General features: G+C 41.6%; 1 protein-coding gene across 1 annotated transcript in view; it reads right to left on the reverse strand.

Moving 5' to 3' along the window:
- THSD7B (thrombospondin type 1 domain containing 7B) overlaps positions 1–27982 on the reverse strand; it is a 260791-nt gene that overhangs the window by 32997 nt on the left and 199812 nt on the right. Inside the window, exons 15-16 of the mRNA XM_086750826.1 lie at positions 1250–1383; positions 353–506 (exon numbers count right to left, since the gene is read on the reverse strand). Of these exons, the coding sequence (XP_086606952.1) occupies positions 353–506; positions 1250–1383 (288 nt within the window). The remainder of the gene's footprint in view (positions 1–352; positions 507–1249; positions 1384–27982) is intronic.

The following is a 27982-nucleotide window of genomic DNA, read 5'->3' on the forward strand; positions in this document are numbered from 1 at the left end:
GTACTTCCTAACACAGACAGCCCTCACTGCATCTAGAACGCTGGTCCCTTCACTCGCTCTACTTGTGTGGGTCCTCTCCCACAGACCAAGTGGAAGGATGTGTTGAATCAACTGTCACCGTAATAACTATGTGTTTTACTAACTAACTATAGCTCAGTCTCTGTAGAAATATAAATACCAGATTGAATCATGCTGGCAGGATCCATTAAGCCTGACTTCCCTCAGAAAATAATTGACTTTGTTAAAAAATAATTATCTCTATTAAAATAACTGTATATTTTAAGTGATTGGTGGACAAAGAAGACCGACGCGTGAGGAACATTGCCACAGAGAGATAAGCAGGAGAGCCTACCTGCGGGCACTGGCTCCACTGTCCCCAGTCAGACACCGCACACTCACTGGGACAGTACAAGCTACACTTCTGCATTATATCTGGGATTTCAGCCTGATTACACAGTGCGTTGGGCACAGTCTCCCCTCCGTGGTCCTCAGCAGTACTCACACACCTACGCAGAAAACAGACATTTTAATTAGAGCATCATCAGCGTACTACAGAAGTGATGGATATCAGCAGGCCTGCTCGACCCCGTATAGGACACTATACAAAACACAACAGCTATATGCAGCTGGGCTGCTCCAAAGTAGAATTAAACATGTTAATGCAAATCAAAACCAGCTACGTGCACAACACGCTTTTGTTACTCACAGATTTCAGTAACAACTTAAATAAACATTTCAGACTTCATACAGAGGGATTTTAACTTCAATCAGCTGACAGATGAGCAAATAGAAAATGACAACTAGCAATAACAAACCCTTGTGCTCCTGCTAGTAACATCCAAACATTTGGAAATAACTCAGCGCTTCCCTGTGCCTGGGGAATGAATACTCACTAATAATGAACACTGCTCCAGCCTGTGCAGTGCCGTTACTTGGGGAAAATGTTAGCAAATCAGAGTATGGAAGCTTTGCACCTCAGGGGGCTTTATGTATATATGGCATTTAGGTTGAAGAATTCTAATTTAAACATCATGCCTTCTTCCTGAAAGATGTCTTGATTGTAGCACAAGGTTGCATCTCTGAGATGCTTTTCCTGTAAAATGTTGCACAGAAATGCATTTTTGTTTTCATTTGAAATACACTGGACCCAGCGACGTACTCCTTGCCAGATGGCCAGATATTGCAGCTTTATACAAATATGTACCAGCTCTTTTTAATCTGGAGTACCTGTGCTTTTGTCTTCACGTACCTGACTTCCCTCGTTTGTATTCCTTCTCCACAGTGGAGGGAATTTTGTTCGCTGTCAATTTTGCACGGAGACCACGGTTCTACTACCCAAGAATACTGATTGCACTCGGTGTAGCATGGGACTGCCTCGTACACCTGTCAGGAGAAAGAATCAAAACTGTTCATTTGAACTACCCAGGTTAGCATCTCTGCAGCAACACCTCAGCCAAACCCACGAAAGGGTACACTGAAAAATACCCTGGCATACGCTCCTTATGCTAAGTGTTGTAATAGCTGTAAGTTCATTTATTCGTTATTGACTTACCACGGGATTTTTAAGTATATAATAAACAGTAGTATGCATGCAGCATCTTCGGAAACAGAATAAATAACAGCTATTTCCTGCAGCCAGAAGAGGAACTCCATTACAATTTCATTTGCTCAGACTGCTCTCGCTATAATCTATCATTCACCAGGACCATATGTATTGCATCCTTTTGTGTTGCAGAAGGCACAAACTGAAAATCAGCACTCATTTACCTTTGCTTCTAATATATCCTTGTAAGTCATTTACCATAAAAGAACGAAACTCCATGTGTCCTATAAACTTCATTTTTATATACAAAAACGATAAATGCTTTTTTCCCTGCAAGTGACTTGTCTCTAACAGATCTCCTAATCAAACACAACCATGTATTCACCTAACTATGTTATCTATATAGAGAGAAAAATACAGCCAAAAGCTTGATAAACATTTTTTAAAGGTGCTGGATATTCAGGTTGTTAGAAGCAGCACACTGAGAAATAGTACATTAGCAGATTTTTAGGTTTAAACAAATGAATCTATCAACAGTTCTATTACAGTAATGAATAAAAGCTATTTATTTTGTATCTGGTTTCTCTGCAGAAGTTGATTTGAAGATACTCTGTTGCTTTGTATGAAGCACAATGCGCTGCCCTGAAAAAATACAGTGCACCTAAAATTTCTTCTTCCATACACAAAAATCTCCTTGGCCTTGCCACTACAGAGCTATTTAGTTCTCACCATTAAAATAACTGTAAATCAACAGCCTTCCTCCCAACTATCCCCCCAACAAATAATTGAGCCACAGGTTTAATAATCTGTAGCTTCATTTTAAAGTAGCAGATTATAACAATGCATGTTGTGGCCACAACAATGAAGAAATCTTATTTGCAGCATTTTGGAGGTGGGGGAACAAGGAGACTGAGACACCAGTCTGAAAACAAAACTGGTGGCCCATCAGAAAATTACCTTCCCACCAAATGAAAAGAAGGTAACTTGCTAAAGAAAACCCCTCGGGAATAGAAAATGTCAGAAATGAATTTTAACTGTGGGTCTGTCTATACATTGTGCATAAGTTTAGCAGAAAGGAAAGAGTAGAGAAGCTGAAAAGTGCAAAAGGTGAAGGAGACAAGAAAGGAGAGAGGGAAATAGAAGTTGGGACTGATGGGGACAAGCACAGCATGAACTAGTAAGAGCATCACGATTCATGCAGGGAAAGGGGAAAGGGAGTGGAACAAAGTGGGCAAAGGCAGTAGTACGGTTAGTACCATTTTTCTTACTTATTACTAAAAGCACAGATCCCTTTTGATGCTCTGTGCACAAATAACAAGAGAGAATGTGCAAAAATTATTAGGACTACTATTAGGGCTGAAACACGCACAGCAATAACGTTCGGTACAACAGCCTTCTTGCACAAGCATGTGGGGTCACTGCCATCTTTTCGGGAGGTGTAGCAGCTGTGCGACGTGTCCAGTTTTCGCTGGGCCTGCACGAAGGCCTCTGAAAGATCACTGTGCACCTCAACCACTCGATACGGGCTAATGATTTCTGTAGGCCGAGGCAGTGGTGTTTGGCCTGATATATGATATACAGGAACCGATGTATTGTACAAAGTACGTATAGAGGCTCCTAGACCGAGCAAGCAGCACCACAAGTGCCACTAATGAGCTGTGCAGCCATGCTCGTTAACATTAACTGGTGGACACAGGAGAAAAGAGAGAAAGCAGCCGCTGAGCAGGACCTGTGCTCGGCACCAGCAAGCGGGGAGCCCGCAGGCACGGGGGGCGCGGCAGCACAGCAAGCCGGCATGAAGCCATCGTCCTGCCTGGCCAGCCCGTCATGTTGAGTTACCGACTCTGCAGTCATTTCCCTCTGTACACCACAGCGAATAACAATCTCTCTTTAGGCGCTGCAAAGCCTTAACACTCCCCAAAGACAGTCAGGAGATGGATGTAGAGACAGGGAGTATTTATTAGTTTCCCTGCTCCACGAAGAGGAAGGAAAAAAAAAAACCTCATGCTCTGGCTATGTTGTCTGAAAAAACCACACTGCTGTCTGTGGGAGCTGATTAGTTGAAGAGGCAAATGTGTGCTTTAGGCGTGATCAGAGTTTCCCTTGTTGCAGAGCAGAGGTAAAACCAAGAGAGCAAAGCGCCAAACTCTACAAGAACTGGCTGCTGGCGGGCAGGGAACCTGCAGCCCGGGGAGGAGATGTCTCACTAGACAGTGTTCAGGGAGGTAAAGTTTATTTACTAATGAACTTATTAAGAGCTGAGTGGGTGTCTGCTGCTGTTCTTGAAACTTTTGGAGAGAAAGATGAGGTTGGAGAGGCCGGGAGGTGATGGTGTGCGTGATGCCTGTGGCCTCTCCGCAAGCACGGTGGCACAGCTGGGGCAGGCGCAGCACAAATCATGGCTTCAGGGATTTAAGATTCTTTTGCTTGCTGTATTTAATCTCCCTTCCTCAGGGTTAGGGGATACGGCTGTGAATCCCGCAGGTCACGACTCGAGCACTGCTAGCCTTTCAGCACTCACCCCATCGCGCACAGGCCCTGCTCCTCGCTTGGGCCTGAATAAGAGCTTGGAAATCCTGGCTCATCTCAGTGACCTCTTGCTGCTTCGTGTTAAAATCTGTTAAACCTCAGATGTCTCAGAACCACCAAAGCCCACCTGTGGGTAGCAGTAGAGGCCTAACACCGGCAATTTACCAAAACTGCATTTTGTTGGCCAAAACCTCCTGCAGCATTTACCTGATGTGATTTCTGTGTAAGAAAATCAGTAGGGTTTGGGCAGGGACGGGCATGAACTAAAATCTGCTCAAAGAAACGTGTGAGGGTAAAACAGAGCTCCCACACGCAGTGACACAAGTACATGTGATGTGAAGTGATACTTCAGATGTGCTCTTCCAAGAGTGGGCAGGACGGCAATAATAAAGCCATTAACAGAGCACTTGTATTCTGCTGCCTAATCGTGTCAAGCCAGTATGACCATGTGAAGCCCTGTCAGCTCTCCTCCTCTGACAGACATCCCACTCAGCGTGTGGAGGAAGGCACACAGCATCAGCCACGCGATCCCTGCGGCACCTTAACACCCAGCTCAGACCTGCTACTGGCCCGCTCGGTATGTCCAGTTCAGTCAGGATTCCAGGCGACACTCGCCACCAAAATCCCAAAATACAATTAATCCGTTTTCCTAAGCTATTGTGTTGACAGCTCTGTGTTCGTCACCTCTCCCCTGCCCTGTGTCGGTGTTGAGCAATGCCACCTCCGGTAGTGCCTCCCAGAGAGGGGGAAGCTGTAAATAACTACCATGCGTCATCAGGAGGGATACATTTCTCCAGAGCAAGTTATAACATGTTATAACTCCATCACACCTTTTAAATAGGAGTCATAGATGCAAGATTTCCACCAGTGCAACTCTGCAGGTAAACATTTGGGAAGCCGTGAATATAATTTTTTTTTCATTTTAAAATACAATCTTTTTACATTTAAAACACCACGGTGATGCGGCATGTGTTCCTTTCCTCCACAGGACAATGTCTTCCTCCTGTTTGTCTCTCCTGGTTTGCCATCATTTGTTTTCAATCACTTGCAATTCCTCTTTTTCTGTATATTAAAAAAAAAAAAAAAAAAGGCCTTAAAGGCTTTCACTCCTATCTTTTGCTAAAAAGCTGTGGTACCTAACAAGGCCAAATAGATGATGCTCTTGATTTTGCTTTTTCAAAGGATTTTGGCTAAGCCTTGTTGTTCTTTGGGTCCCACTAACCAGGTGACCTGGGAGCACTTCTCACCTCCCGGCTCCCACCATGAACAGAGGTTGGGACTGGATGTGGTGTCCTAATTCGTCACCCAACCCAGGGATCCAAAGTGCCCGAGCCGCGAGGAGGCTGGGATGTGCTCCCATGGATCCCTGGCTGCAACACAGAGTGCATCTAGCCTTCAAATTAGACACAGTCTCAGTATTCCCAGCCCACATCACATTTGCATCTGCTACCTCTGCTGCAGATGCAAAAGTCTCTGGTTCAGCTACGCCACTTCTCTTCCCAAGCACAAAGACAACAGTTCCTTTGAAAATAATCTGCTTAATGCTCACTCTTCCCCAAACTTAAGCAAACATCTAACCACCAGAGAGATTTGGTGTGATTTACAATGTTCTGTAACTTATTTATTTAAATGTAGGTCAAGAATAACACTGACCTTGCAAAGGACCTACAGAAATGAGTGCACTTGCTCACTGATGTGATCCATTAAAAGAAATTCATACCTACATTTCAGGTAGCTTTTCTAACAAGCATCTACAGAGTAAACTAGAAGGAGGTTCAACGCTTCTGAAAATCATAGTGACTTCGAGTTTCAGTGAACATTAAGATTTATTGTCCCTCAAGGTAAATATTGACTCCAGTTTTCCCTCAGTCGATATTTTAGCTTTCAAGACAGTAAATCTTGGTGTTCACCTCAACTAAAGTCAATATCTGCTTATTATATTAGAACAACCAAACTGATCACTGTAGCAGCTGCCTGAGACCCTGAGGACAACCTCTGTGCTATTCATTTCTAATAAAAATGGGCTAAATTCATTGCTAACATAAGTTCATTTCACAACTCTGCCCTTATACCAAGGTTACATTAGACCTAATACATTGAAACAGCCAGAACCGAAGAAATAAAAACCTACTTTCACACTATGGAGACAACTATGAATAACACTAAAGCTAGAAAAGATCTAACAAGGGAAAGAGGGCAGATTTGCTCTGGTTTGCAAAGACACTTGCTGGTACGGATATTCAAGCCTAAATATTAAAACCACTCCTACTGAGACTGGCCAGCAACTTGCTCACTTCTAATACTTTTTGCTTATCCACTTTTACTTTCCTTGCATGTCCAGGCTGCAAGAGGAGGCAGCAGTGGAATGTCACCGTGGTCCTCTCCTCCTCTTACAGCTACCGCTTTGTGAAACCTGGACCCCAGCCAGCCTGACACAAATGGATCCAGAGTACAGCGGGAAACACAGCTCAAAAAATGTCCATCCAGGGCAATTAGCTGCAAATTTGACTTCCATGTTGACTCCATCTAGTTCATCCAAATCTCTTTTTTTGGTTGCAAGGTGCCCATACATTAACTGAATAGTTTTTATAATGCTCTAATACTGTCTTTGCATTCCATTTAATCTAAAACAGATAATTTCTAATAATTCTTTAAAACTGAATTCAAAATTGAGTACTTACTTTATTAATTACTTAAGGGCACGTCTGATTTGGCAGATCTAAGCACGCATTTAAAAGTTTTGCCGAATTAACTGCATATCTAAAGGACAAGTACTTGTACATTAACAAACACTACATCACAGAAATGACCTCATTAAAATTTCAACATTAAATAGTTCTCTTTAAAACAAAATTGATTTTATTTCATGCTAGTTTATGTATTGATCACAATTGCCAGAAATATGCTAACGGCTCACTAGTATTAAAACTGATTGTACAATTCATTTTCAAGCAACTTGGATTTTGCAAAGCAGCTGTTTAAGTGATGAATACTTGTCTTTAAGTATTTGGATGCTGCAAATAGCTACCAAAATTAAAAAAATATTCTTCAAGAATGATTTACAGCGCAAAAGTTCGAACAGATCAGCATCTGGTAAGACTTCTGAAATTATTAGAATTCCTGAATTTTTTATGCCTCTAGCAGATACCTGCACAAATCTTCATGAAACAAATTCAGCACTTTTAGTTTTCATTTCTACCCAAATCAAAGGAGTTAGTATTTGTGGCATGAAAAAAAGAAAATCAATTAGAACTTCAACAAAATTATGAAAAGCCTTCACTGGCACTGAACCAAGTTTCCAGAAAAGCTAGACCTGCCTAAAACTTTGTAGTGGCAAAAGGATGGGATCAATTTTATTTTAAAGTACAAAATATGAATTGAGAGTCAGGGCAATAATTACTATAACATAGACAAAAAAAATGTACCAATTCCCAGTCTCTGCCCTGCAGGCAGTATGGAAGCTCCTACAGAAACAGACCCTTCATCTTTACTCTAAGGGACTAACCATGGTGACAGCCTTCAAAACCACCGCCAAAAAAATGAGTCTCACTGAGTAGGAAGGGTAAAAACAATTATCAACCCTCTGATTTTTCCCCAATTCTTGATTATCTACTTATAGCCCGACCCTCAAAACTACTCAACTTTAATCCTAATTTACACATGAGAAAACTGAGGATGAAAAATTAAGTGATTTATCAGAGGCTGGTGAGGGAGCCCTCAGGGAGCAGGGGACTGAATCTGGAAATGCCCAATTTCTTGCACTAACTGGATGACATCTCAGCTTAAAATCAGATATTGAAAAGTTCAGATAAAGACGTTTCAGGATGAAGCGCAGTGTAAAATTCTGGCTGTAAAATGAGGAAAAGAAAAGAGGACAAATTAGGAAAGCAGCAGAGTATTCTTGCTAGAGAGACATTCGGATGCTCCACATTCCCTCACCATGGCCTTTAGATGCTGTTACTGTATCTAGTCTTTTGCGGTACTTTAAAAAATGCTCCTAGTAAATCTCTTATTTTCTTCTAATGGATGATTAAATATGCAAAGACAGACACTGCTGTATTTCAAATTCTTAAGTGCAATGAATAGAAAATGCCGTGTTTAGAAAGTTAATTGAAGCGAGCTCTGCCGAACAGGCATTACAGCTCACACTTACAGAACTAACATGTTGCTCAACAAGGTTTGTTAATTCATATTTACTAGTGGTAAGTGGTTTTCTTTTCTGTAAGACTGGCATTAAAAACACGGAGTTGTAATATGGTAAAGCATGAGTGCTCCTTCCTGGAGACTAAAATAAGAAGTTGGCATCACTCAACATGAGGAAATAAGGGAGAACACGCAGCTCCTGGCCCTGAACCTCCCTCTCTCCCCAGTTTTACTTAAGGTTTTACTGTCTCTACAGCCTTTGAGGAGCAGAACACAGCACAGAGTATAACCTTGCGGATATCACGCAGATATTGGGTATTTACTTCTACCTGAAGTAATCAGACCAGACAATTTAGACTCAGAGTCACGAAATAAAATAACGATGTTGAAGTGTGACCGAGGGACATGCAAATACACAAATGGGCAGTTCCTGTGGCTGTTTATTTTATTTTTTATGTTTCTTCACTATCAAGAAAATATGAATCTAGACTAGATAATAACAAATGCCATTTTATTATGTTGTCAAATATGAGGGTCTAAAGCAAGGCAGAAACTCGTTAGTGAGAGTTTCAGTGCATTTTTGCTGATTCCAGAAGCTGTAGGTGCTGTAGCTTCTGCTGTCTCCCTGTCACAAAGCTAGGCAAGCATAGCAAATTTAAGTAGATATAAATAAATCAATGTCCTGTGTTTTTGAAACAGCACATTCTGCTGCAGCTGAAGGATAGTTTCCGGGGTAACAAATGAATGTGGCACCTCTCTGGATGAATCTGTTATGCAGTAATAATGTTGGATCCAGTTTTAAAGAGAGGAAGGGGAAAAAAAGCCGACTGATGAAGAAAATATTGAAGTCCCTTTTTACTAAATAAGAACAAAAAGATAAGATGAAGACAGATTGCAACACCAACCTGAGCCTTTGTAGATGTCCATGTTAGCAGGGCATGATAAGCAGAAAGGAAAGAAAATTATATATTCATTAGTTTAGCTGCTGTATGATAATATGCAAAAAAAAAAAATCTGAAAATCTGGTTAAAATAAAATTGCTACAATGTAAGGTTGCATCCAATTCTTTGATTTCCCCATCTTTCAGAAAAAAAAAAATCCCTCAAGCAGAAATCAGGCATTTATTTGTGGGTGAATGAAAAGCATGACTATGCTGAAGAATAAAACACAGTTCATTCAGCTTCATCCAGCTATCCCCTGGATTCCATCAGTGCACTCATGATCTGAGCCTTACGGCAATAAAAAAAACCCAAACAAACCTATGAAGCTTACCCTGAAATCTGGTAAGAAACCCCACAATTACGGAATATCAATCACAACAGATACGAAAGGCTTTCAGACATTTAAATCTTAATTGAGCAGCACTGCCTCTAGCGAAGCGTGCCGATGACATGCAGAAGGCATGCCGGGTGGCACGCAGCCAGCTGGCCTTTATCAGGCAGGACCCGATCTCCGCAAACACCATCAATAACTCAAAGCAGATTTCATTACAGAAAAAATAATTAAATGATAAAAATTCAATAATGTGGGCATACAGCGCATGCACGTCCTACAGACAAGGAGGGCTGTGCCGAGGTGGTTGATACAAGGTCTCCAGGGGTCCCTCAGCAGTGCAGGAGTCACACCAGTTAAGTCCGTATCAAACTGTCCCTGCAGCATGCGCGCAGCCTCGCTGATCGGCACCAACAACACAAACATCAGCTTTTGCTAGCTGAGCCTGGGCAGCCTGGCGCTCCCACTCCTCACGTCTGACCGAAACACCGAACGAAGCCCACGCAGACATGCTCCAGAAGCCATCTGGGCTTGGGGCACACAGGGCTCCTGAGCGGTCCTCTGGCCAGCCAGCCTGCTCTCCCAATTCAAATCACAGCGTTTCAGAAGGTCCAAAACCTGCCCCAGTGGGATTTGAGCAAGTGATTACTAGACCCAAAAGCCAAGTCACCTGTCACATGAAATGAAACAAATGCCAGTACTAAACACAAACAGTCCCAAAGAAGCACTGACTTTGTAGGCATCTGTACAATAGGCAATTTAAAGAAATGACCATCAGAGCTTACTGCTAAGTTAGAAGTGAAGCCTCAGAGACAAAGTTTCAGCCCTAGTCTTTCTTTTAAGAGATTTTGAATAATTTCAAGGACTAAAAAATTCAAATTGATATTCTATCAGTTTATTTTCATGTCTCAAACAAGAATGAATTAGTCTGGCAGAGCAATCATGTGTTTGTCCTTACATAGTATGATCTTGGACTGACAATTTTTCTATACGGGATTCAAAATCGGTTAGCAATTTGATTGATAGCACTACAGACAAGAAACTGAAGAGACTGGGAAGTGTCAGGCAGCTTAAAGTTATGTTTTCTGAACCACACTTCCATGACACTACACCAAAGGCTGGAAGAAGAGAGAACTGCAAACTGCTCCTGGGGCTTCCCATCGTCACAGCAAGAAACAGTCAGGTTTTAGGGTCCTGCAAAAGCAGGAATAGAAACGCAAACCAGCTCATAACCTGATTGTTTCATTAGGATGAGACTGTCACTCTCCCCTTGCAGTCCACTCAGCAGCAGGTCTGATTCCTCCTCGGCAGCATCTGGACAGAAACGGATGCTTGTAGGGAGAGTAGGACGGATGCTGATGGATGCACAATAGATCCCATAGCTTCAGAGAAAGATCATAGCTTTAGAGAAAGATAACCCACAGCCTGATTAGTAACGGGAGCTGGAAAATTTTTCTTAGCAGAGTAAGTTACTGCAGAAGCCAAGCTATTTGACAGCCTGTTGTATCGCATATTTAAGGTAGCTGTCTTACTGCCAAGACAGGCAGATGTCAGTACTGTGTTTAGACACGGCATTAACTTGAGCAATTGTCTCTGTATAATTACAGGTAACGCAGACCTCCTAGCTGCTGAGAGGCCAGCCTTGTGACAAGGCAGTTGAATTCACAGATTTGAAGGCAGATACAATCACATCACCGCACACTTAGAAATCGTGCAATTCTAATGATCTGACAGTTTTTCTTGGTATTTCTTATAGGCAGACCCAGACACAAAAGAGTTAGGCATAGAAGAGCTGAGTTTTCTTTCCCAAATGCATACGCTAAAGAAAAGTAATGTGCTGTGGAGAGAAACCATGCTTCTACCTGCGACTGCTCCCCAGCAAGAACATCCATATTTAATAAACTAAAGGCTCCCTTGAGCCAGAAGTTAAATTCCACCCAACCTACTTCAAACATCAGAGTGCACGTACACTATCCCCCGAGCCAAAAGACAACAGAGGAGTGCTTGCAAGTCACTACCTTGCGGGGTAGCTGGTGTCTCTGTAGTTCTGGGTATCTTTCTTCTGCTTTACCATTCCTTTCCTTCAGAGTAGGGAATATATATATTTTCAGATTCTTACATTTCTATCATTGGCCCATATTTGGAGGTTAAATGCTTTATATGGACCTGTACAAAGCCACATGAATCAATGGAAAGTCTTCTACTGCCTTCCACTGTTTTGGTCATGCCGTAGCAAGCAAGGAACATCTGAATATTTACAGGTACACCAGTAAAATTTAGGAAAAAAAAAAGTATAGATTATGGTGAAATTTTGCTGCAGTACCTACTTATTTTAAATGTACATCAATAGTGCCTATATATATTGATGGTTAATGGAAAGTTATATACAAAACAAATAGATAGTTTTAGAATAAATCTGACCAGGAATGACAACTTAACTCTACATACACATATGCCCATGTTTCGCAAACATCAACATTTAGCACATATTTCTCTTTTCTTTGTACCTTAAGGAGTTCATGAGTGTCTGACTATCGGAACCCTACCAGAAAATGGAACTCCTTATTTGTTCATGTACCAGTGGGTAATGTACCCCATAATAACCACCACCAGATCACCAAGTCCTGCTCCGTACCACTGTGGCGTTCAGGAAGGGTATGTCAGGGCACAAGTGATTCAGCAGTTCTCACACCTCTGCCATTCCCTGGAGAACTACCTTCACGCATCCATGATTCTGGAAATAATGGAGTGAAAAAAGCTGTTTCCCAAAACAGTAAGTAAAGGGAGAAAGTAGAAGGTAAATGCACATGGAGACTACACAACACAGCTGTGGTTTGCAGTGTGTTGAATACACAAACCACTCTACCCAAAACCTTTTAGAGAATTAAATAATGCAATAGAGCAAATAGCATATGGTATAAATTAGAGGATGCAGTTTTAAAGACCATACAGGTGGTCTAAAAGAAAGTATTCACTCAAACAGGCCATAGTAGATCAGTAAGAGAGAGAGGAAAATTAAAAGGCAGAGACAAGAAACTGAAGTTGAATGGCAGATCTGAAAGGAACTCAAGAGTCAAAGAAATAAAGAAAAGTGAAACACCATTACCTGTTGCAGGAACCACATAGAGAAAGCCCAGCACTAAATAGTCCATTTACAATAGAGAAAGCCATAGGAAATGAAAGATAACCAATGGGGTGACGGGAAAGAAAAGTGAAATAAACTTTTTACAATGGGCACTGACTCAGAACGTTTGGCCAACAAGGAGGACAAACTTGAAGAAACATGTGAAATAACTTCTGGGTCAATGGAATTATTTAGGAACGATGGAGAGAAGATTGCACAGCATCCTTCAGAAGATGCAACATGAGACAGCCGGATGAGAAAAAGGGGGGAAACCCAGTGAACTGCATAGCAGTCAGATAAATTTTCATTCTTGGAAAAATATTTTCCTATAGACATTATAAACAGCAGAAAATAACAAGGAGATTAGTAGCAGGTAGCATGAGTTTGTCAAGAACAAACTGTGTGAAATCATTGTGATGTTCTTTGGTAACAGGATAACAGATGCTGTGGATAGGGATGACATGGCAGGTATTATGTTGACTTTATTAAGCTTTTCACACTACTTCTCAGGCTACGGAAATACGGTCTGGATGAATCTAATACTTGGCGAGTACAATGTTGGAAAATCAAACTCTCAATAGTTAATAGCGTAAAACGGGCAAGAAATTTCACACACGGCTCTGCAGAGCTGTATGTTCTGTATCCAGTCGTATTCCTCATTTTCGTTAATTTGGGGCTGACCAAATAAAAATTATTCTTACCAACTCTGTGGATGGTGTCAAGGTGAGAGGGAGAGCAAGGCAACAGGACGACAGGAAAATAATCCAAAATGGGCTTTCTAAATTGGAAAAATGCACTGGAAAAAGAAGTTGAAAGAAGTTAAGAACTACAGTGATGAGTGACCAGCCAGTGAACAGCACGAACACAGGACGGGAAACAACCAGCCCCTTAGTGGTACCACTGCACAGAATCCAGAAATTGTAGAGAACCATAAAGAGAATGTGATTCAATGTCATAAAAAGAAAAGACAAATGTAGAGTTTGTAAAACACTGAAGTACCTCTTCAGCTATGGTACGGATTCAGCTTGGGAAGCATGTCCAGAGTGTGCACTCAACTTTATGAGAAACTTGAAGGATTTGAACCAATTGAGAGCCAATGGATGGCAGTAAGATTAATAAGACCAAAATCAAACTGCTGAGGTGAGCGATGACATTTCCACTGTTGCTTTACAGGTAAACATTTAAAACACCACTATAATTAGTGACAATCTATACGATGGAAGGTCTGTCAATGAAGCATGGTATCATTGTCAGATAACATAGCAATACTGAGTCATAAAAAGAAATAACTCTGCTGTATCATACCAGATGCAGAGTAGCAGAAAGACACCTGAGAGAGCTTTAAAGAGATCTTCCAACAGCTTGAAACTATCTATCTGTAGCATCACTGAGCTCTGTTGCCTTGAATAAATCACAGACTGCCAGATTGCATTTTGGAAACCAGAGACTCTCTTCTAGCTCACAGAGAAATAGGGCAGTGGAATTACCATTATATTAAATATTAACAGTACTGTTATAACACTGCCTACAGCCCTAGCTCCTCATTGCAAAAGTAACACTGATAATGACAGAGTGGTTAAAGGAAATCCAGAAATACAATTTGAGGTCTGAAAAGTAGCAACCTAAAGGAACCTACCTCTGGTTCAGCTGAGAGGTGAGGAAAAGGAGACTCGATCAATTCTGGGAATATAGAGACAGAATTTCTCTTCAAAAAGCTATTTTTAAACTAGCAGATAAAGATATACATTCCCAAGACTGAGAGCTGCAGTTAGACAAATTCATATTCAAGTTACGAAAAAAGGGGAACTTTTTAAGCTTGAAGGAAATGAATTAGCGGATCAGCTTATCCTGGGCAAATCCTTCTTCAGCCAAAGTCTGTGCCAAGGTGGGGTGCCATTCTAGAAACCTGCTCCAACTCCACCGACAGGCAGGGACTTGACTGAAGTCAAGTAGCTTACACTGCACAAGAGGTCAAAGCAGACCATCGTCATCATCATGGTCTACATCTGGTCTTAGGATCTCTGAAAGAGGAACTCCACAGAAGACTTCTAAATCATGTATTAATCATTAAGTGAGCACCACATTTATTAACCCATACTACATACTTAAAATAGAAATTGTACTTGAAAGTTGAAGGGAGGTAGTATGCCTGTATGGATTTTACATGCATTTTGAGAGGCTGCCAGAAAAAATGGTACTGCATTATAGATCAGAAGCACATTGGAGTTCAGGCAGTCCATGCATCATCCTGCAAGTACTGATCCTACAAAGACGACAGTATTTTCTTTACTGCATTAACTCTAGCTACTAGAATTATAACCAAGAGAGGAAGGGGAACAGAGCATGTTTTAGCTAGGTCATGATGTTGCCAGTAGCAAGCAGGACAGAGGAGCAAAATAGAAAAGTAATTACTAAAACAAAGCAAACTGCATCTGTTCATCACTGATTTCTGCCATTTGTTCACTCTGGTGCGGGTAAAATAGATGGCATACTTGGAAACACAAGCTGGACTCTCCTGCCTACGGATAGAGGCTTCCAGGTCTTGATTTGCTTCTCAGCCAACTGCTCCTGCTGGTTTTCATTACTAACACCTCTCTCTTAGCCATGTGGTACCTGGCACATCGACACGTATATGCGTGCACACATGGACATTATTAAGAATAAATATTAATTGACTGATAGGAAAGTGAAAAGGGAAAAAAGAGAGAACTGTAACTGCACATGAGCAAGGAAGGGCAAATATTCACTGTATGGAAATGCATTTCAGTGAAACTAAGAAAAAGAGGAGAAATGTGGTAACAAGGAAAACTGGCAGTGAGTAGCGACCCAGAAAGGAGGAAAGGCAAGGAAAAGACAAAGGAAAATACTAGAGAAAGGGGCTCACTGTGTTCTACAAATACTTGACAAAGTACAACCCAAAGCAAAATATGGTTGAGGCAGGACAGAGGCGCACAGAGAGGCAATCCCAAAGTTACTTTGCAAGATGAAATACATTGAGTCCTGCTGCGCTCTACTTCGGTTGTTTCTTTGTGGTTTGTTGAGCCCTGTAACAGCTTCCGATTACACAAGACACGCAATAGATCAGGACATTTGGAAAATAAGTAATGTTTAAAAGGCTAATGCTTTTATAGCTCTCAACTGACAGTTTAATATTTACGTTAGTGCCATCGTTTGCTTTACATACGAACAATAGACAATGCTTCCACAGTTATTTTCAGCTTACTGTATAAAGTCAGTTTGGGAAATCTTTGCTTTCAGCGAGCGATGCAGGCGTTGGAGCCGAGCTTCATTCGCTTTGTATCAAAGCCTCTCCCACGGTGCAGCTGCACACCCACGCGTAGGGTCCAGGCACACACATTTCTACAGTTGCTTTTGGCCCGCTGAGCCAATGGACGATACGCACACAAATCCTCCTTCCCCATGTATGCTGAATGGGGAAACAATCTACATTTCATTTCCTTTTCATTTAGACTGATGAATAACTTTGAGATGAACACTAGGCAGCAAGGAAAGTAATTGCTCACTCAAACTTGCATTTAAAAATACTTAAGCACAGCATCAAATTTGTCTCAGTGTTTATCACAGAGACATCAGACAGTTTGCAAATAACATTTCTAATCACCAAATGCTGACGGGGCTAGACTGTGAAGGACCAGCATACAACAAATTTTTTCAGATGGGTATAGAGAAATACACCCTGGGTAGAGATCACTGAAAATCACTGAAAAATCCACTGCATTTGGTATAAAAAAAAATAGTTTGGGTTGGTTTTGTTGTTGGTTTTTTGTTTTTTTTTTTTTTTTTTTAGATGGTATAATGGAATAATCCAGCTGCCTTCTGTTACCTTCTATTAGATAAACAAAAATTACCAGAGAGGAAAAGTGCCAAACAAATTCCCTTTTGTGCACCACGGAGATGAAAAAAAACCCAGTCAACTGAGTAACACTGGTATTTGCGCTTGTGTATGTGTAGACATGGAAACATTTTTCTTAATAAAGCCAAAAGACACTACAATCTGGAGGAAAACAGAAGCCTGAGGTGATGTGTTTCCCCTTTTAAATACCATGAAGGATGCTTCTCAAGGACAATGCCTGACATTCTAACTCAGGCAAATGCTGGACACCAGTGAAACCAAACCAGGTTTATTGCCACGATGGTCAGTAAAACTCAGGATATTCAAAATAAACAATCCAAACCACATCAGAGATATCAGAGAAAACATTAGAGATATCTCCACTGCTGGCACTTGAGATTTCCACCCAAAAATGGGAACATGTACTCAGAAACGATGTCTCTCTGGTGCGCAAAGCCATCAGAGTCACCCCGTGCTGTCATCGCAGTCCCCTAGATCAGGCACAAAAGCAGCAGCAACTCAAAGCTGTTGGCATGTACAAAAGAGCATGAGGAACCACAGCATTCACATGGGCAACCTGAGAGAAAGGAGTCTCGATTCTCCTACCTGCCTACTGGAAAAGATGCTTTGATGCTTTCAAAAAAATTACAGTCTTCAAATTTTTTTGCAGTTCTGGCTTCAACAAGACACGTCACCAGCAGGGAGGACCGGGGCAGAGAAAACACCAATAACTGACACTACTTTAATGGCTGTGCTTTTAAGACCTCCTGAGGATGAGGTCAGATGGCACAGTGGTTAAAATACCCCTTTCCTTGAGGAAGAATTACAGGAAGCTTAAAGAAAATTAGGTTAGGTACTGAAGGAAGACCGCAGCGGTCTCCAGCACAGGTCTGCGCAGTGGCAGATCCAAAATACAGAGAACAAACCAGGACACAATAAGTTAAGCTTATCTTTGCTGGGTGCAGTAACACATGCAGTCAGACTGCTTTATAGCATATCTACGTATAACAACTGACATTTTAAACCATTCTAATGATGAGAGTGCACGTTTTTGTTGGGAATTAGCCCCCTCAGACTGAAGTCTATTTTCTTTGGTTTTTCCAAAGCAATGTGACACTAAGCATTCAGACTTCCTCTGCTGTATTGTCCCCTTTGGACTGTTTCCTTCGTGAAATTCAACTTAAATCTGCTCTGGGTGCAGCAGGAACAAACATACCTCAGGATGTTACAGGCAGTTAGGGTGTACTCAGCACAGCTCAGCAAGTGAATACAGTGCGGCTTTACCTATGCAGCATGGCGTGGCACCTCACCACCACCGCCGAGAAGCAGAGGACTTCACCAATACGACCCTATTTTATCTCGAGATGACATCACGTTGCACTGTGAACATGCTAACGTGTGCATACATCTCTGCAGGATGCCATGTTGCAAAATGCAGACATAGCAATAGCAGATGGGGAGAGTAAGCACGTCTCCAGTGAAGCTGTGTTCTCCATCAGGCTGGCATGGCAGAGGAGACATGAGTGCTTGTCTGACACAAGAGGAATGATGGGGTCATTCCCACACGCGCTTTAGAGCATGCGGATATTCTTCTCCGCTGCTCCACTCCATCAGAATTACACACAGCAGTAATCCACACTTGAGCCTCTGGTAGCACCTAACAAACTTTATAAACTCTTGAAGGAAGAATTAGTTTGCTCCCATTTCAATAGCTCTTTCTGTCTGAAAAGGGCATTGTTGTACGGGTTGATTAGCTAGGAAGATTTTTTCCTTACAGTAAGCCTCTATCTCCACTCTTTTAATTCCACCCCATTACCCTAGCTACACCCCTGGGCCCCACACTGTATAACTGCCATCTCTCTTTAACATTTACATCCTTTATGTGTTCAGGAATGGTTATGAACCCCTGCAGACACTGCTCAGCCCCAGATGCCTTTTCACACCAGCATTTGGCTCCCCCCACTCCCCTAACAGCCAGACAATTTGCCTGGCATTAACTACAGCACAAACTCCCATTCCAAAACAGCCCGGGCAGCATGGAGGGGCTGTATGGTCCCACGCTGCACAAGCCCTTGGAGTCTTTAATGTAAGCACACACAGGTTTATCCAGACTTTGATGGACAATGGGAACATACCAATCAAATATCACATTGCTTGCTCTCCCTTGGCTTCTTGGCCCATTTACTGTGCTCTTCCCGGGCATTAAAGGGGAAGGCAAGCTCTCTATCTCTGTTTATTACACAATTCAGTTTTATATCAGCATATTTAACTTGTTTACACTGAACTCCACTGCCTTAGCAAAGAACCACTGAGCTGAGTCTTATGGGATTAAATTCAGTATTTTCTCTTAATTGGGCCACACTGGCTCCTAGGATGCTGTGTGTTGCTTTTATCTGCATCCTCCCGCAAACTGCAATTGTATATCTCAACACTGCATAACTGTTTTTACTCTTCTCTGAGATAAATCTAAGAAGATTAGACTGGTCGGCTTTTCTCAGGTTCCTGCAGATGATCACCCGCAACGTAACTGGCCCTGTGGACGCGTCCCTTATCTCCCTCCAACACTTCCCGGTTTTGAATGTTTCTGATTATATGATAGAATCTGAAAAATAGCCAGGATTTCCCTCTGTGTTTTGCTCTTTCTAAAAACACACTCATTTTCTCATTCTTTCCTTCACTTATTCCTTCTTCAATATACCATTTGGGACAATAATCTGAAAGTATTTATCACAATCGGCGTTTGATATATACAGGCTGGTGTTCCAGAATCACTTGGTCTGCCAGCCGTCAAGATTCATCACAGCACTGGATTTCAGGGACACGGAGGCAAGCAAACATCCAAGGTTTCCTGGAAGTCAGAAGAAATCCAAGGACTAGCCTCTGCTGCCTGACCCAGCTCTCCTTCGGCTGCAGTACATTTCTCTGTAGATATGATTATTTAATATATGCATTAAGAATAACATGAGGCTAAAACTCAAGTGCCCTAAGGCACCTCAGAAACTTTAATCATACTTTCAGATGCAACCAAGCTGTGGGAATCTAAAGGTCAATGGAATTTCACCCTGTGGACACCTTTGTGCCCAAAACACTGTCACCCCGTCTGGGCTCCAACATCAGGAAGGTCAGCTGGCTGACAGGTATTTTATTCGGGTTAAATCTTTATTCGACACATACAGCCTTGTATATGTAAGGGCATGCAAATTCCTGCAGAAGCAGGTCAATGAGTTGGCCTTCAGTTCAAAGGGAGCTAATTTCCGAGAGCAGACACCATAATGCAAGGCAGGGAAATGTTGGCTGTCTCAGGACAATGCAAGCCAACGATGGAGACTGGACAGATCATCTGGGGGAGATTCCAGCCTTAGGCACAGCAGCAGCGGAGCTGTCAGGTATCGATTCACATCAGCAAGCAAGGACTGGGAGAGCTCAGTCGCCAATCCAGCCCAGGATCCCTGGGGATCAAGGGTCTTCCTGAATTATTTATTTAGGTCAAAGGGTGATCTTTGGTCTTTAGATTATCTGATTCTACTCAGTCAACTCCATAATATGGACTTTTTTCTTTTTCATCTTTTGCCTCACTTTCCCAGTGAAACTTAATTTTCTCTCTTCTTTCTTTTTTCAGCCATGCGCTGAATCCAGGATGACTGTCCTTTCTTAGAGGAATATATAATAGGTGTTCCTTTTCCCAAGAGCAACAGCTTAAAATCACAAACACTAGAGATAAAACATTCCTGAATAATGTCGATACATCTTTCCAACTAGTTCAATATAGTATTAGTTTCAGTATGACAAAGTCTAAATTTTCAAACAGGTATTTTTAGGGCTTTCATCAGGTTACCTGGGACATTATTTCACTGTGCATGGCTCTTCTCTCCTTAATATTCAGCCTAAAACACCTCTGAAATCAGAGCTGAAAAACCTCTTGGTTAATTTGACATTTTAAGCGTCAGTACAATTTCCAGAAAGTACATGAATTACAGAGGTTGAAAGAATCACTCCATCGCACACCTCAGTGTTCATTCGTAATGAGTTTCAAGATAGCCTTTGAGCACAAAATGGTTTAGCTCCAAGTTTCAATAAATGTAGCTTTGAATTTGGGTGGCCACTCATGATTACTTGAGCTCCTGTTTGAACAGCTTAAGTGACCATCATTGTGCTACTGGATGCTCCTCTCTCGGCGGCAATAGTCTGCTCCTAGTCACGGTGCTGTAGCTGGTTTACAACACCCCGTTCTTATTCGGCACTGTGAACAGCAGCGTGCAACACTGTCAGCGACGCATCCCACCAGGAGAAGAGGGCTAACAGCTGAAGGATCACGGGCCCATAAACCTTCTCTAGATAGTCACGTGAGCAGGTCATTAATATGCTCAAAGCACTGTAACTTCAGAGCCAGAAAAGAAAGGAGCGATTTGAATCCCGGCATGGGGGCTAAAAAGTATTTTCATCTCGATTTTGACTGTAGGAACACGGAGTTATGGAGGAGCCAGTAATTACCAACTCGCATGAGACATCACTTGTTTTGTAACTGCTAACTTATCATCTTGAGTGGACTTCTGTCTGTGCAGCCCTCCAAGAGATACCTACCGTCAGCTCCGCTAATTGGTCAGGCGCAAGAACTGCTGTCAAAAATGTGCTCGGTAGGCATCTTCTTATAAAATCTATCAGAATGTCGGCTAGAAGTTTAGCCCTCAGAGATTAAAAAAATGGGAAAGGCACTTATGAATCTGACAGGATTTTACTGTAAAAGTTAAGGGAAGTGATGATGGTTTGGGGGAGACACACAAGAGGACAACCGATTGCTGCAGATCCACTACAATTATATTGGGGTCAGCTGCCAGCGAGGCACCTGAGGTTTAGCATTGCACTAACAGAAGACACTGATTTCCCAGACATCACTCTGACATATTTTAACAGAGAAGAAAATGATCGAACTATATTTGGATGCCTCTATGAGGACTTTTCTATATTCTACAGACTTTCTATGAAAAAATGAATTCAGACATCGTCAAACATTTACTACATTTGCAAAGTTTCGTAAGTTGCCAATAACGGAGAGCTGTGTTTGCATGTGCAAATTTTTCTTCCATGCGTATGCCCCTGTCAAAAACACAAGAGGTTCAGTAACACAACAATACAAGAAAAGGCAGCTGCTCTTATTAAAGACATTTGGCCAATAAAGACAGCACTGTACTTGTTCAAAAAAACCATACTTAAACAGCTAAAAAAATGGGTTTGGCCACCATCATGGCCAAACCCTTTAATCTAGTAATCCACAGTGGAGGACACATCTTTACAGTCTTCTGTATTGCTCACTGCATTGCAAATAAGTAATAACCATATACAAAAAGGTGCATGCATTAATGCAAAAAATTGCATTACTGAGATCAAGCCACCTCTGCAAGAGAGGGAGAATGCAGTCAAATTTCTTTCCAAAATTAGTTTAGTGCTAAGCTTCAATCTCATTTACCTAAAAATAATGAATCAAGATGGGAAAAACCACCCAAAATTATAACTAAAACGAACAGAAAATAACATTTAACAGATGTTCAAGCTCTCCACCTACCCTTTATCCTTCTTGACACCTGACACTTTCTTTCATTTTAAAAATGCATTAATAAGATTACGGATCATAACAATAAAATAGTGGTATTAAAACCTTGTAATTTAGCCTTCTATGCCTATGTCCTATAGGCATTCACCTCCTTCCATTGACTCTGGAAGAATGTCAGCCTCACAGTTTTAAAGATTAATGGGAATATCTCCAGTATCTTCTTTTTTTTTTTTCCAATTTTCCTTTAACTCCCAACTTATCCTACCTTAGAAGCTCTTCCATTCCCGTTTCTTCTTCCCTAGAGCTCAGTGCTCTATTCCCATACCTCAGCTATTCTTGTATGTTACTGTTATCAACAATGAGTTCAGTGAGGTTACTTCTCCTACCGACATGGAAGACGAGCATAGAAAATTGCATGGGAAAACAAAATACTCAACTATTGTCTTTTTCTCCATCTCATTCTTACCTGAGTAACACATCAGGGAAGGTCAGGAGCTGTCAAACACTCTCACTACTGCTAATTACCCACTCATAAACCATACTGCTGCCAGCCTTTTCTATCCCCTCCTCAGCGCCTTCCCATAGGAGTCAGCAGACAGCCCTATATGAGTGGTAAATTATGTGTTTAGCTTTTGTTTAACTCTTGTTTAACTAGATGTGACATCTCTGGGATCATCCTGAAAAAGTGGAAAATGCCACGCCAGGAAGCTGATGAGGGTCATCAATCACCCATATTTAGCTTTACGGTAAATGGAGGAGGAAGGGAAGCAGAGACTGACAGCTGAAGATGATCCTATATAGTGGTATATCCTATATACCATAAAGGACCTATGGTACATCAACACATGGACAAGATCAGATAAACCACCAGTAAAAACAACACTGAAACAAATAATTATTAACACTTCTGCAGAACTGGAAGAATGGCAAGATCACGACAGCCTCTGCCAAGCAGGACACAGGCAGAGGCAAAGAGGGAACATATGGAAAAGAATGTAATGAAAAGAACTCACCAAAACCAGGATTCTCATGAATTGTCAGAATAATGTCAGCAGGGATATAATCTCAAAATGGTATTTGAGAGAGGGTAAGGTAGTGCTTTAAGGCTCTGGAATGGGAAGTTTTGTCCACGAACATAGGCAGTGCGGGAGATCGCACAAGGCGTGCGGGGAGGAGAGGAGCAAGTGGGTGGCTGTAGCTGTCACGGGAGGCAGTACAAGCCCACAGCACATCCACAGCAACCACAGGGGTTCACACTGGCAGGAGGGAGCAGCAAGGACAAGTTCAACGGGCTGATGTAGCTGAGGAGAGGCAGAGCTTGTGGGGCTGCGTGGGAGAGCTGTAATTCTTGTGAGAGGCGACCGTAGATAAAAAATTCTTAGGCAAATTGCCAAACGCCTCGCAGCACGTTCTGCGACTCCAAACGCAGAGATGCTTTTCTGTGCCTTACGGCGGTCCTGCACAGACACTGGGGGGATTCTTCTTTTCAAGGGAAGGTTTGAGTTCACACTCCTTTGACTCTTAACACAGTTTGCAAAACCACAATGGAATATTTTTCCCTAACACAGACAAAGCAACAGAATTACAAGCTGGGTGAGATAAAAACTAACTACTGCATGCAAGATACCACCTCTGAGGCAGGAGAGGGAAAACATGCAAACATCTCTTGCTTCTGCCAAGGATCAGTCAAATTTGCAGAGCTGGAGCCTGCTCTCATTTTTATTGTGGTTTTTTTTTTTTAATTCTATGAGAAAATCACTCCCAGCTTCCAAGAATGTGAGATATTGCAGAATCAGATCTAAAATACATTAATGTCATGAGAATAACGATTACAAATCTTGGAGGTACTTTGTATGTTGCACAGGTACAAACCCTGCTGGATTACAGGCTTCCTGAATCTGAATTTGTTTTCTTATTCTGCTGCTTTTACTTGTGTCTTCTGATACATATTCCACTGTACTTTTTACTGCAATTATTGCAGTAACTCCTTTAACAACTTTTAGTCTTTCAGCTTTGATTTATTTATGGAAGACTTATTTTTTAATTAAAGTTCTTAAAACTTGCTGCCAAGGACTTTGAAATTTAAGGATTTGATTTAAGCTACCAGAAAAAGGCATTCACGATCATTTTGGGATCCCAGTGTCTTCTTTTCAACACCAAAGTGCAATTACATCTCTGTAATAGTTATGCTGAATACTAAACGGAGCGATTATTATGGGGCATTTAAACCATCTGAACATTAAAAACCAAAAAGCACTAATCATAATTCCTTTGTCATATTAAAAACATCACATGAGTGGAGCAAGAGCAGCACTAAAGCAATAGTCATTAATCGGTATTTAAAATAAGACAGTTGTCTAATTATCTCTTAGGCTTAATTTCCTTGAGCAGTATCATCCCACAGAGAGAAGTCTGGGGTATAACCTGACATTACTGTTCTTCAGGAGATTAGTTCACCATTGGCAATTGCTCACCTGCATTAGCAGGTGAGAACCTCTTCTCCAGCTTACAGAGGCAGAATTGTCAAATTAAATACCCACCCGCCTCCCGAGCCAGCCCAAGGCTGCTCAGTAATGTAGGCAAAACTGAATGAGTTATTGTGTCCTAACTCTACAGGCTGCAAAACTGAATCCAGTGTCAGAGCTGGACCCAAGAGAGGGCACAGAGGACTGACAGCAGCCAGCGAGAGTTTCAGGAGGAAAGGGTGGAAGGATAGGGATGACTGTATTTTAGAGGCCACTGATTTTGGCTAGCTGGAGGGAGTATCCATTCCTCCATGTACCTCTCCCAGCCCACGGAATGCCAACTCTGGCTCCTTGCAGAGCCTCTCCTGCCTGATCCCCCTCATGCAATACCAGCACGTTCCCTCGTGCCCAGACGGCTGGTCCCAGGGTCCTGCTGACTGCCACCCTCGGGAACACACCACTCATCTCCATCTGCAGCCTGCCTGTGTTTTCGCTTCTCTCCATACTCTGTACTAATGAGTAATCTGGCAAGAAAACACTTAATAAAAAAAAAAATCAGTAATCTAACCATTCTAACAGGAAAAGCTTAATTGAGAGCATGTGGTCGTGACACAGGTCTATGCCAGGATGGGCCAAACTTCCTGAAGTTATGAGCTAAGTGCCAGCAGCAAATTTTCCTTCCTGCTGGGGATGAAGAACTTCATCCCCTGCTCCTCCTTCTAGCTGGAAACATTCCCTGCAGAGGTACTTCCATCTGCAAAGGCAGAAGCCATGTGTCCCTGCTGGCCAGAGCACGCTCCAGCATGGGAACAAAGCTGCCATCCAAAACTGCTGTCCCAGGTTGGCCAGAGAGGCAAGAGTACGTATACTCCGTACTATCTAGATATAGTGCTCCTGCCAGAGCACGTCACTGGTGATTTGTGTTTGTACGGTCTTAAAAGCCTGAGCTTTGAACCAGGAACAAAAAAGCTGATCTCTCATCCAAAGACATTACATATTATTTTATATATACATATTGCACCAAGGAATAACTATACAGAGAAGAGGAGTTAGCTGTCTCTTTGCTATGCCTTTCAGAAGTTGGCTCCCTCCACTTATCCTCCATTTTATGGGGCACAGGAGAGCTATTCCTCAGCTAGCCTGCTTTTCTTTCTTCCTCCTCTTTTCCATGGCTAATTTTATCTCCCCCACGGCTTCAACTTCCATTCTCAACTGGTACTTACACTGTCATACGTGAAGTGTTCCTCTCCAGCCAACACATTATTTTAGCCCATCTCACTCTTACTTCAGTTGGCCCCAATTCGCTCTATCAATGACACCAGCGAGGAGCACTCACGTCTGAACTTCTGCTATACCGTTCTTTATGCCGTCCACCTGGAATACTTAACTGAAATTAATATGAAATATCATTCCCTCTCTCAGCTTTTAGTATTTTCTCAAGATCCGCTCCTGCTGTAAGCCTCACCACTCCCTCCTTACACCAGCCAGACATGACACCAGGTTGCATGACTCTCGGTAATACTGGCTGCTATTTACTGTACTTGTTCTTTCAAAAAACAGCATTACAAAAATAGCATCACCATTTATGTCTACTATTAACCTGCATGACCAAACAATCTCAGCACTACCACCCTTTTCATTGCTCTTTGATCCTTTCCTATTGTTTTGTGATTTTTTTTTTTTTTTTTTTTTACATTTGGTTCTATACTGATAGGCAACCACTCTTGAAGAAACCTGTCTTAGGGGTATACACAGCAACTGCATCAGTGAAGGCATTACCATAAAACTGATAAGAAATAGCGCTAAGAGCTAGCTCTCCTACTTTAATCCATTTATCCTACTCTGCCTTCCAGTAGTCAAAATGAAGATATGTCCATGGGACCCAGCAGAGAATCAAATTTACATACCACAATAACACATGAAATAGTTACAACTGCAATTGCTTAAGGACAATTTAGTCTATTATCCCCTTCTGAGTTACACTGAAGTGTCTGAGCTATTGGTAAGAGTCAATGCACAGAAAAAAAAAAAAAAAAAAAAAGAAGTGTATTTTATGCCACGAACAGAAGAATGCTTCACTAATTTAGAAGAGTCACAAAGAATAAAAGGAATTGCAAATTAAAAAGAGAATGCAGTTGTTTAGGGGATTTGGATACTTGTGATATTTGTACTGGGAACAAAACAATGCTTCTTTTAATAAAGCTGTCATTGTCACATATCATAAATGGCCACCTTTCAGCCCAAAGCACCATACAAACAATGAACCCAATCTGGCAGTCACTACTTAGCCTTCACGCTCATTAGCTTTTTATCTAAACCAGTCTGATCTGATCAAATTTTCTCATCTGTTTTTTTTTTAGGTAAGGATCTGAATTCATCTGTTAGCTTTGCAAAATAGTTCAATGTCTCTCTAATACTCACTATAAGCAGCATCACAATACATAGGTTCTCTCTTGTAAAAGACGCACATATTCTTCTGAAACAGGCTTTTATCTGCTTCTTAAAGGAGAAACAAGTTCTAGGAAACATCTTTAAGGAAAGGAACAAAAGAAATGTAACTCTTAGGCAGGGTGTCTATAGTTTAGAAAGCTCCTTCATAATCATGGTCTCTCCTATTTCAAACTTCTTATCCGATCTGGAGCGCTCACTTCAGGAATGTCACTGCAATGTAGCAGTGGAGCCCTCTCTGTGTATAGCTGAAGTTTAGTGCATGAGTGTCCTTATTGAAACCCACCACCATACCAAATGACTGGGCTGTCTAACAAGAACCTGAGGCAGAAGACCAGAGGTGAAATGAATATGCAGAAGGACCCCTATTCCAGCTGCAGATAATTTGCCACTTAAGTGTATTTGAGACAGGCAGATAGGTGAGACAGAACAGAGACACTTCCACTGACATTGTCCATTTTGTACTACTCTGTGACGACATATTCCCAGATGAGACTGTCAAGCCTGACCTTTCAACACTCAGCAGCTTGAGGGCTAAGTGGGGAAAAAAATGACAATGGTATTTTACAACAGGAAAAAAGGGCATTTTTTCCTAGATTTGCACAATTTTTAAATGAAGATCTTTTTGAAAACTATTTCTGTGGTTATTTGTCTTAATTATCTTTGAACTCGCAGCCACTATCCCCAAAGGTGAACATTTTCAGAGAACAAACAGGACAAACCAATGGTTGAAAGCTCTTCTTAAACTTTTCTATGCTATCTGTTATGAACCTGCATATATTTATATTTGCTTGCTATAAACCATATTCAGTAATAGCATCCAGGCCATTAATTTGTAAAGTTCATTTTTCCATAGTACCTCTAAGAAAATTTTTCTCTTAATTAATTTTCTCAAAGACCTCCTGGCCAGCATCACGCATTCTTATTTTATTTTTCATGTGAATAAACATTCACACATTTTATTTAATTACAAGGTGAAAAACATTACTCATCAAACACCAACTGCTAACAATCTTTGCTTTTCCCACGATGATACGTGCAGCTCAATTCTTAATCT

The sequence above is a fragment of the Chlamydotis macqueenii genome, chromosome 6 (genome assembly GCF_036417535.1).
Source record: "Chlamydotis macqueenii isolate bChlMac1 chromosome 6, bChlMac1.mat, whole genome shotgun sequence".
Taxonomy (NCBI): domain Eukaryota; kingdom Metazoa; phylum Chordata; class Aves; order Otidiformes; family Otididae; genus Chlamydotis; species Chlamydotis macqueenii.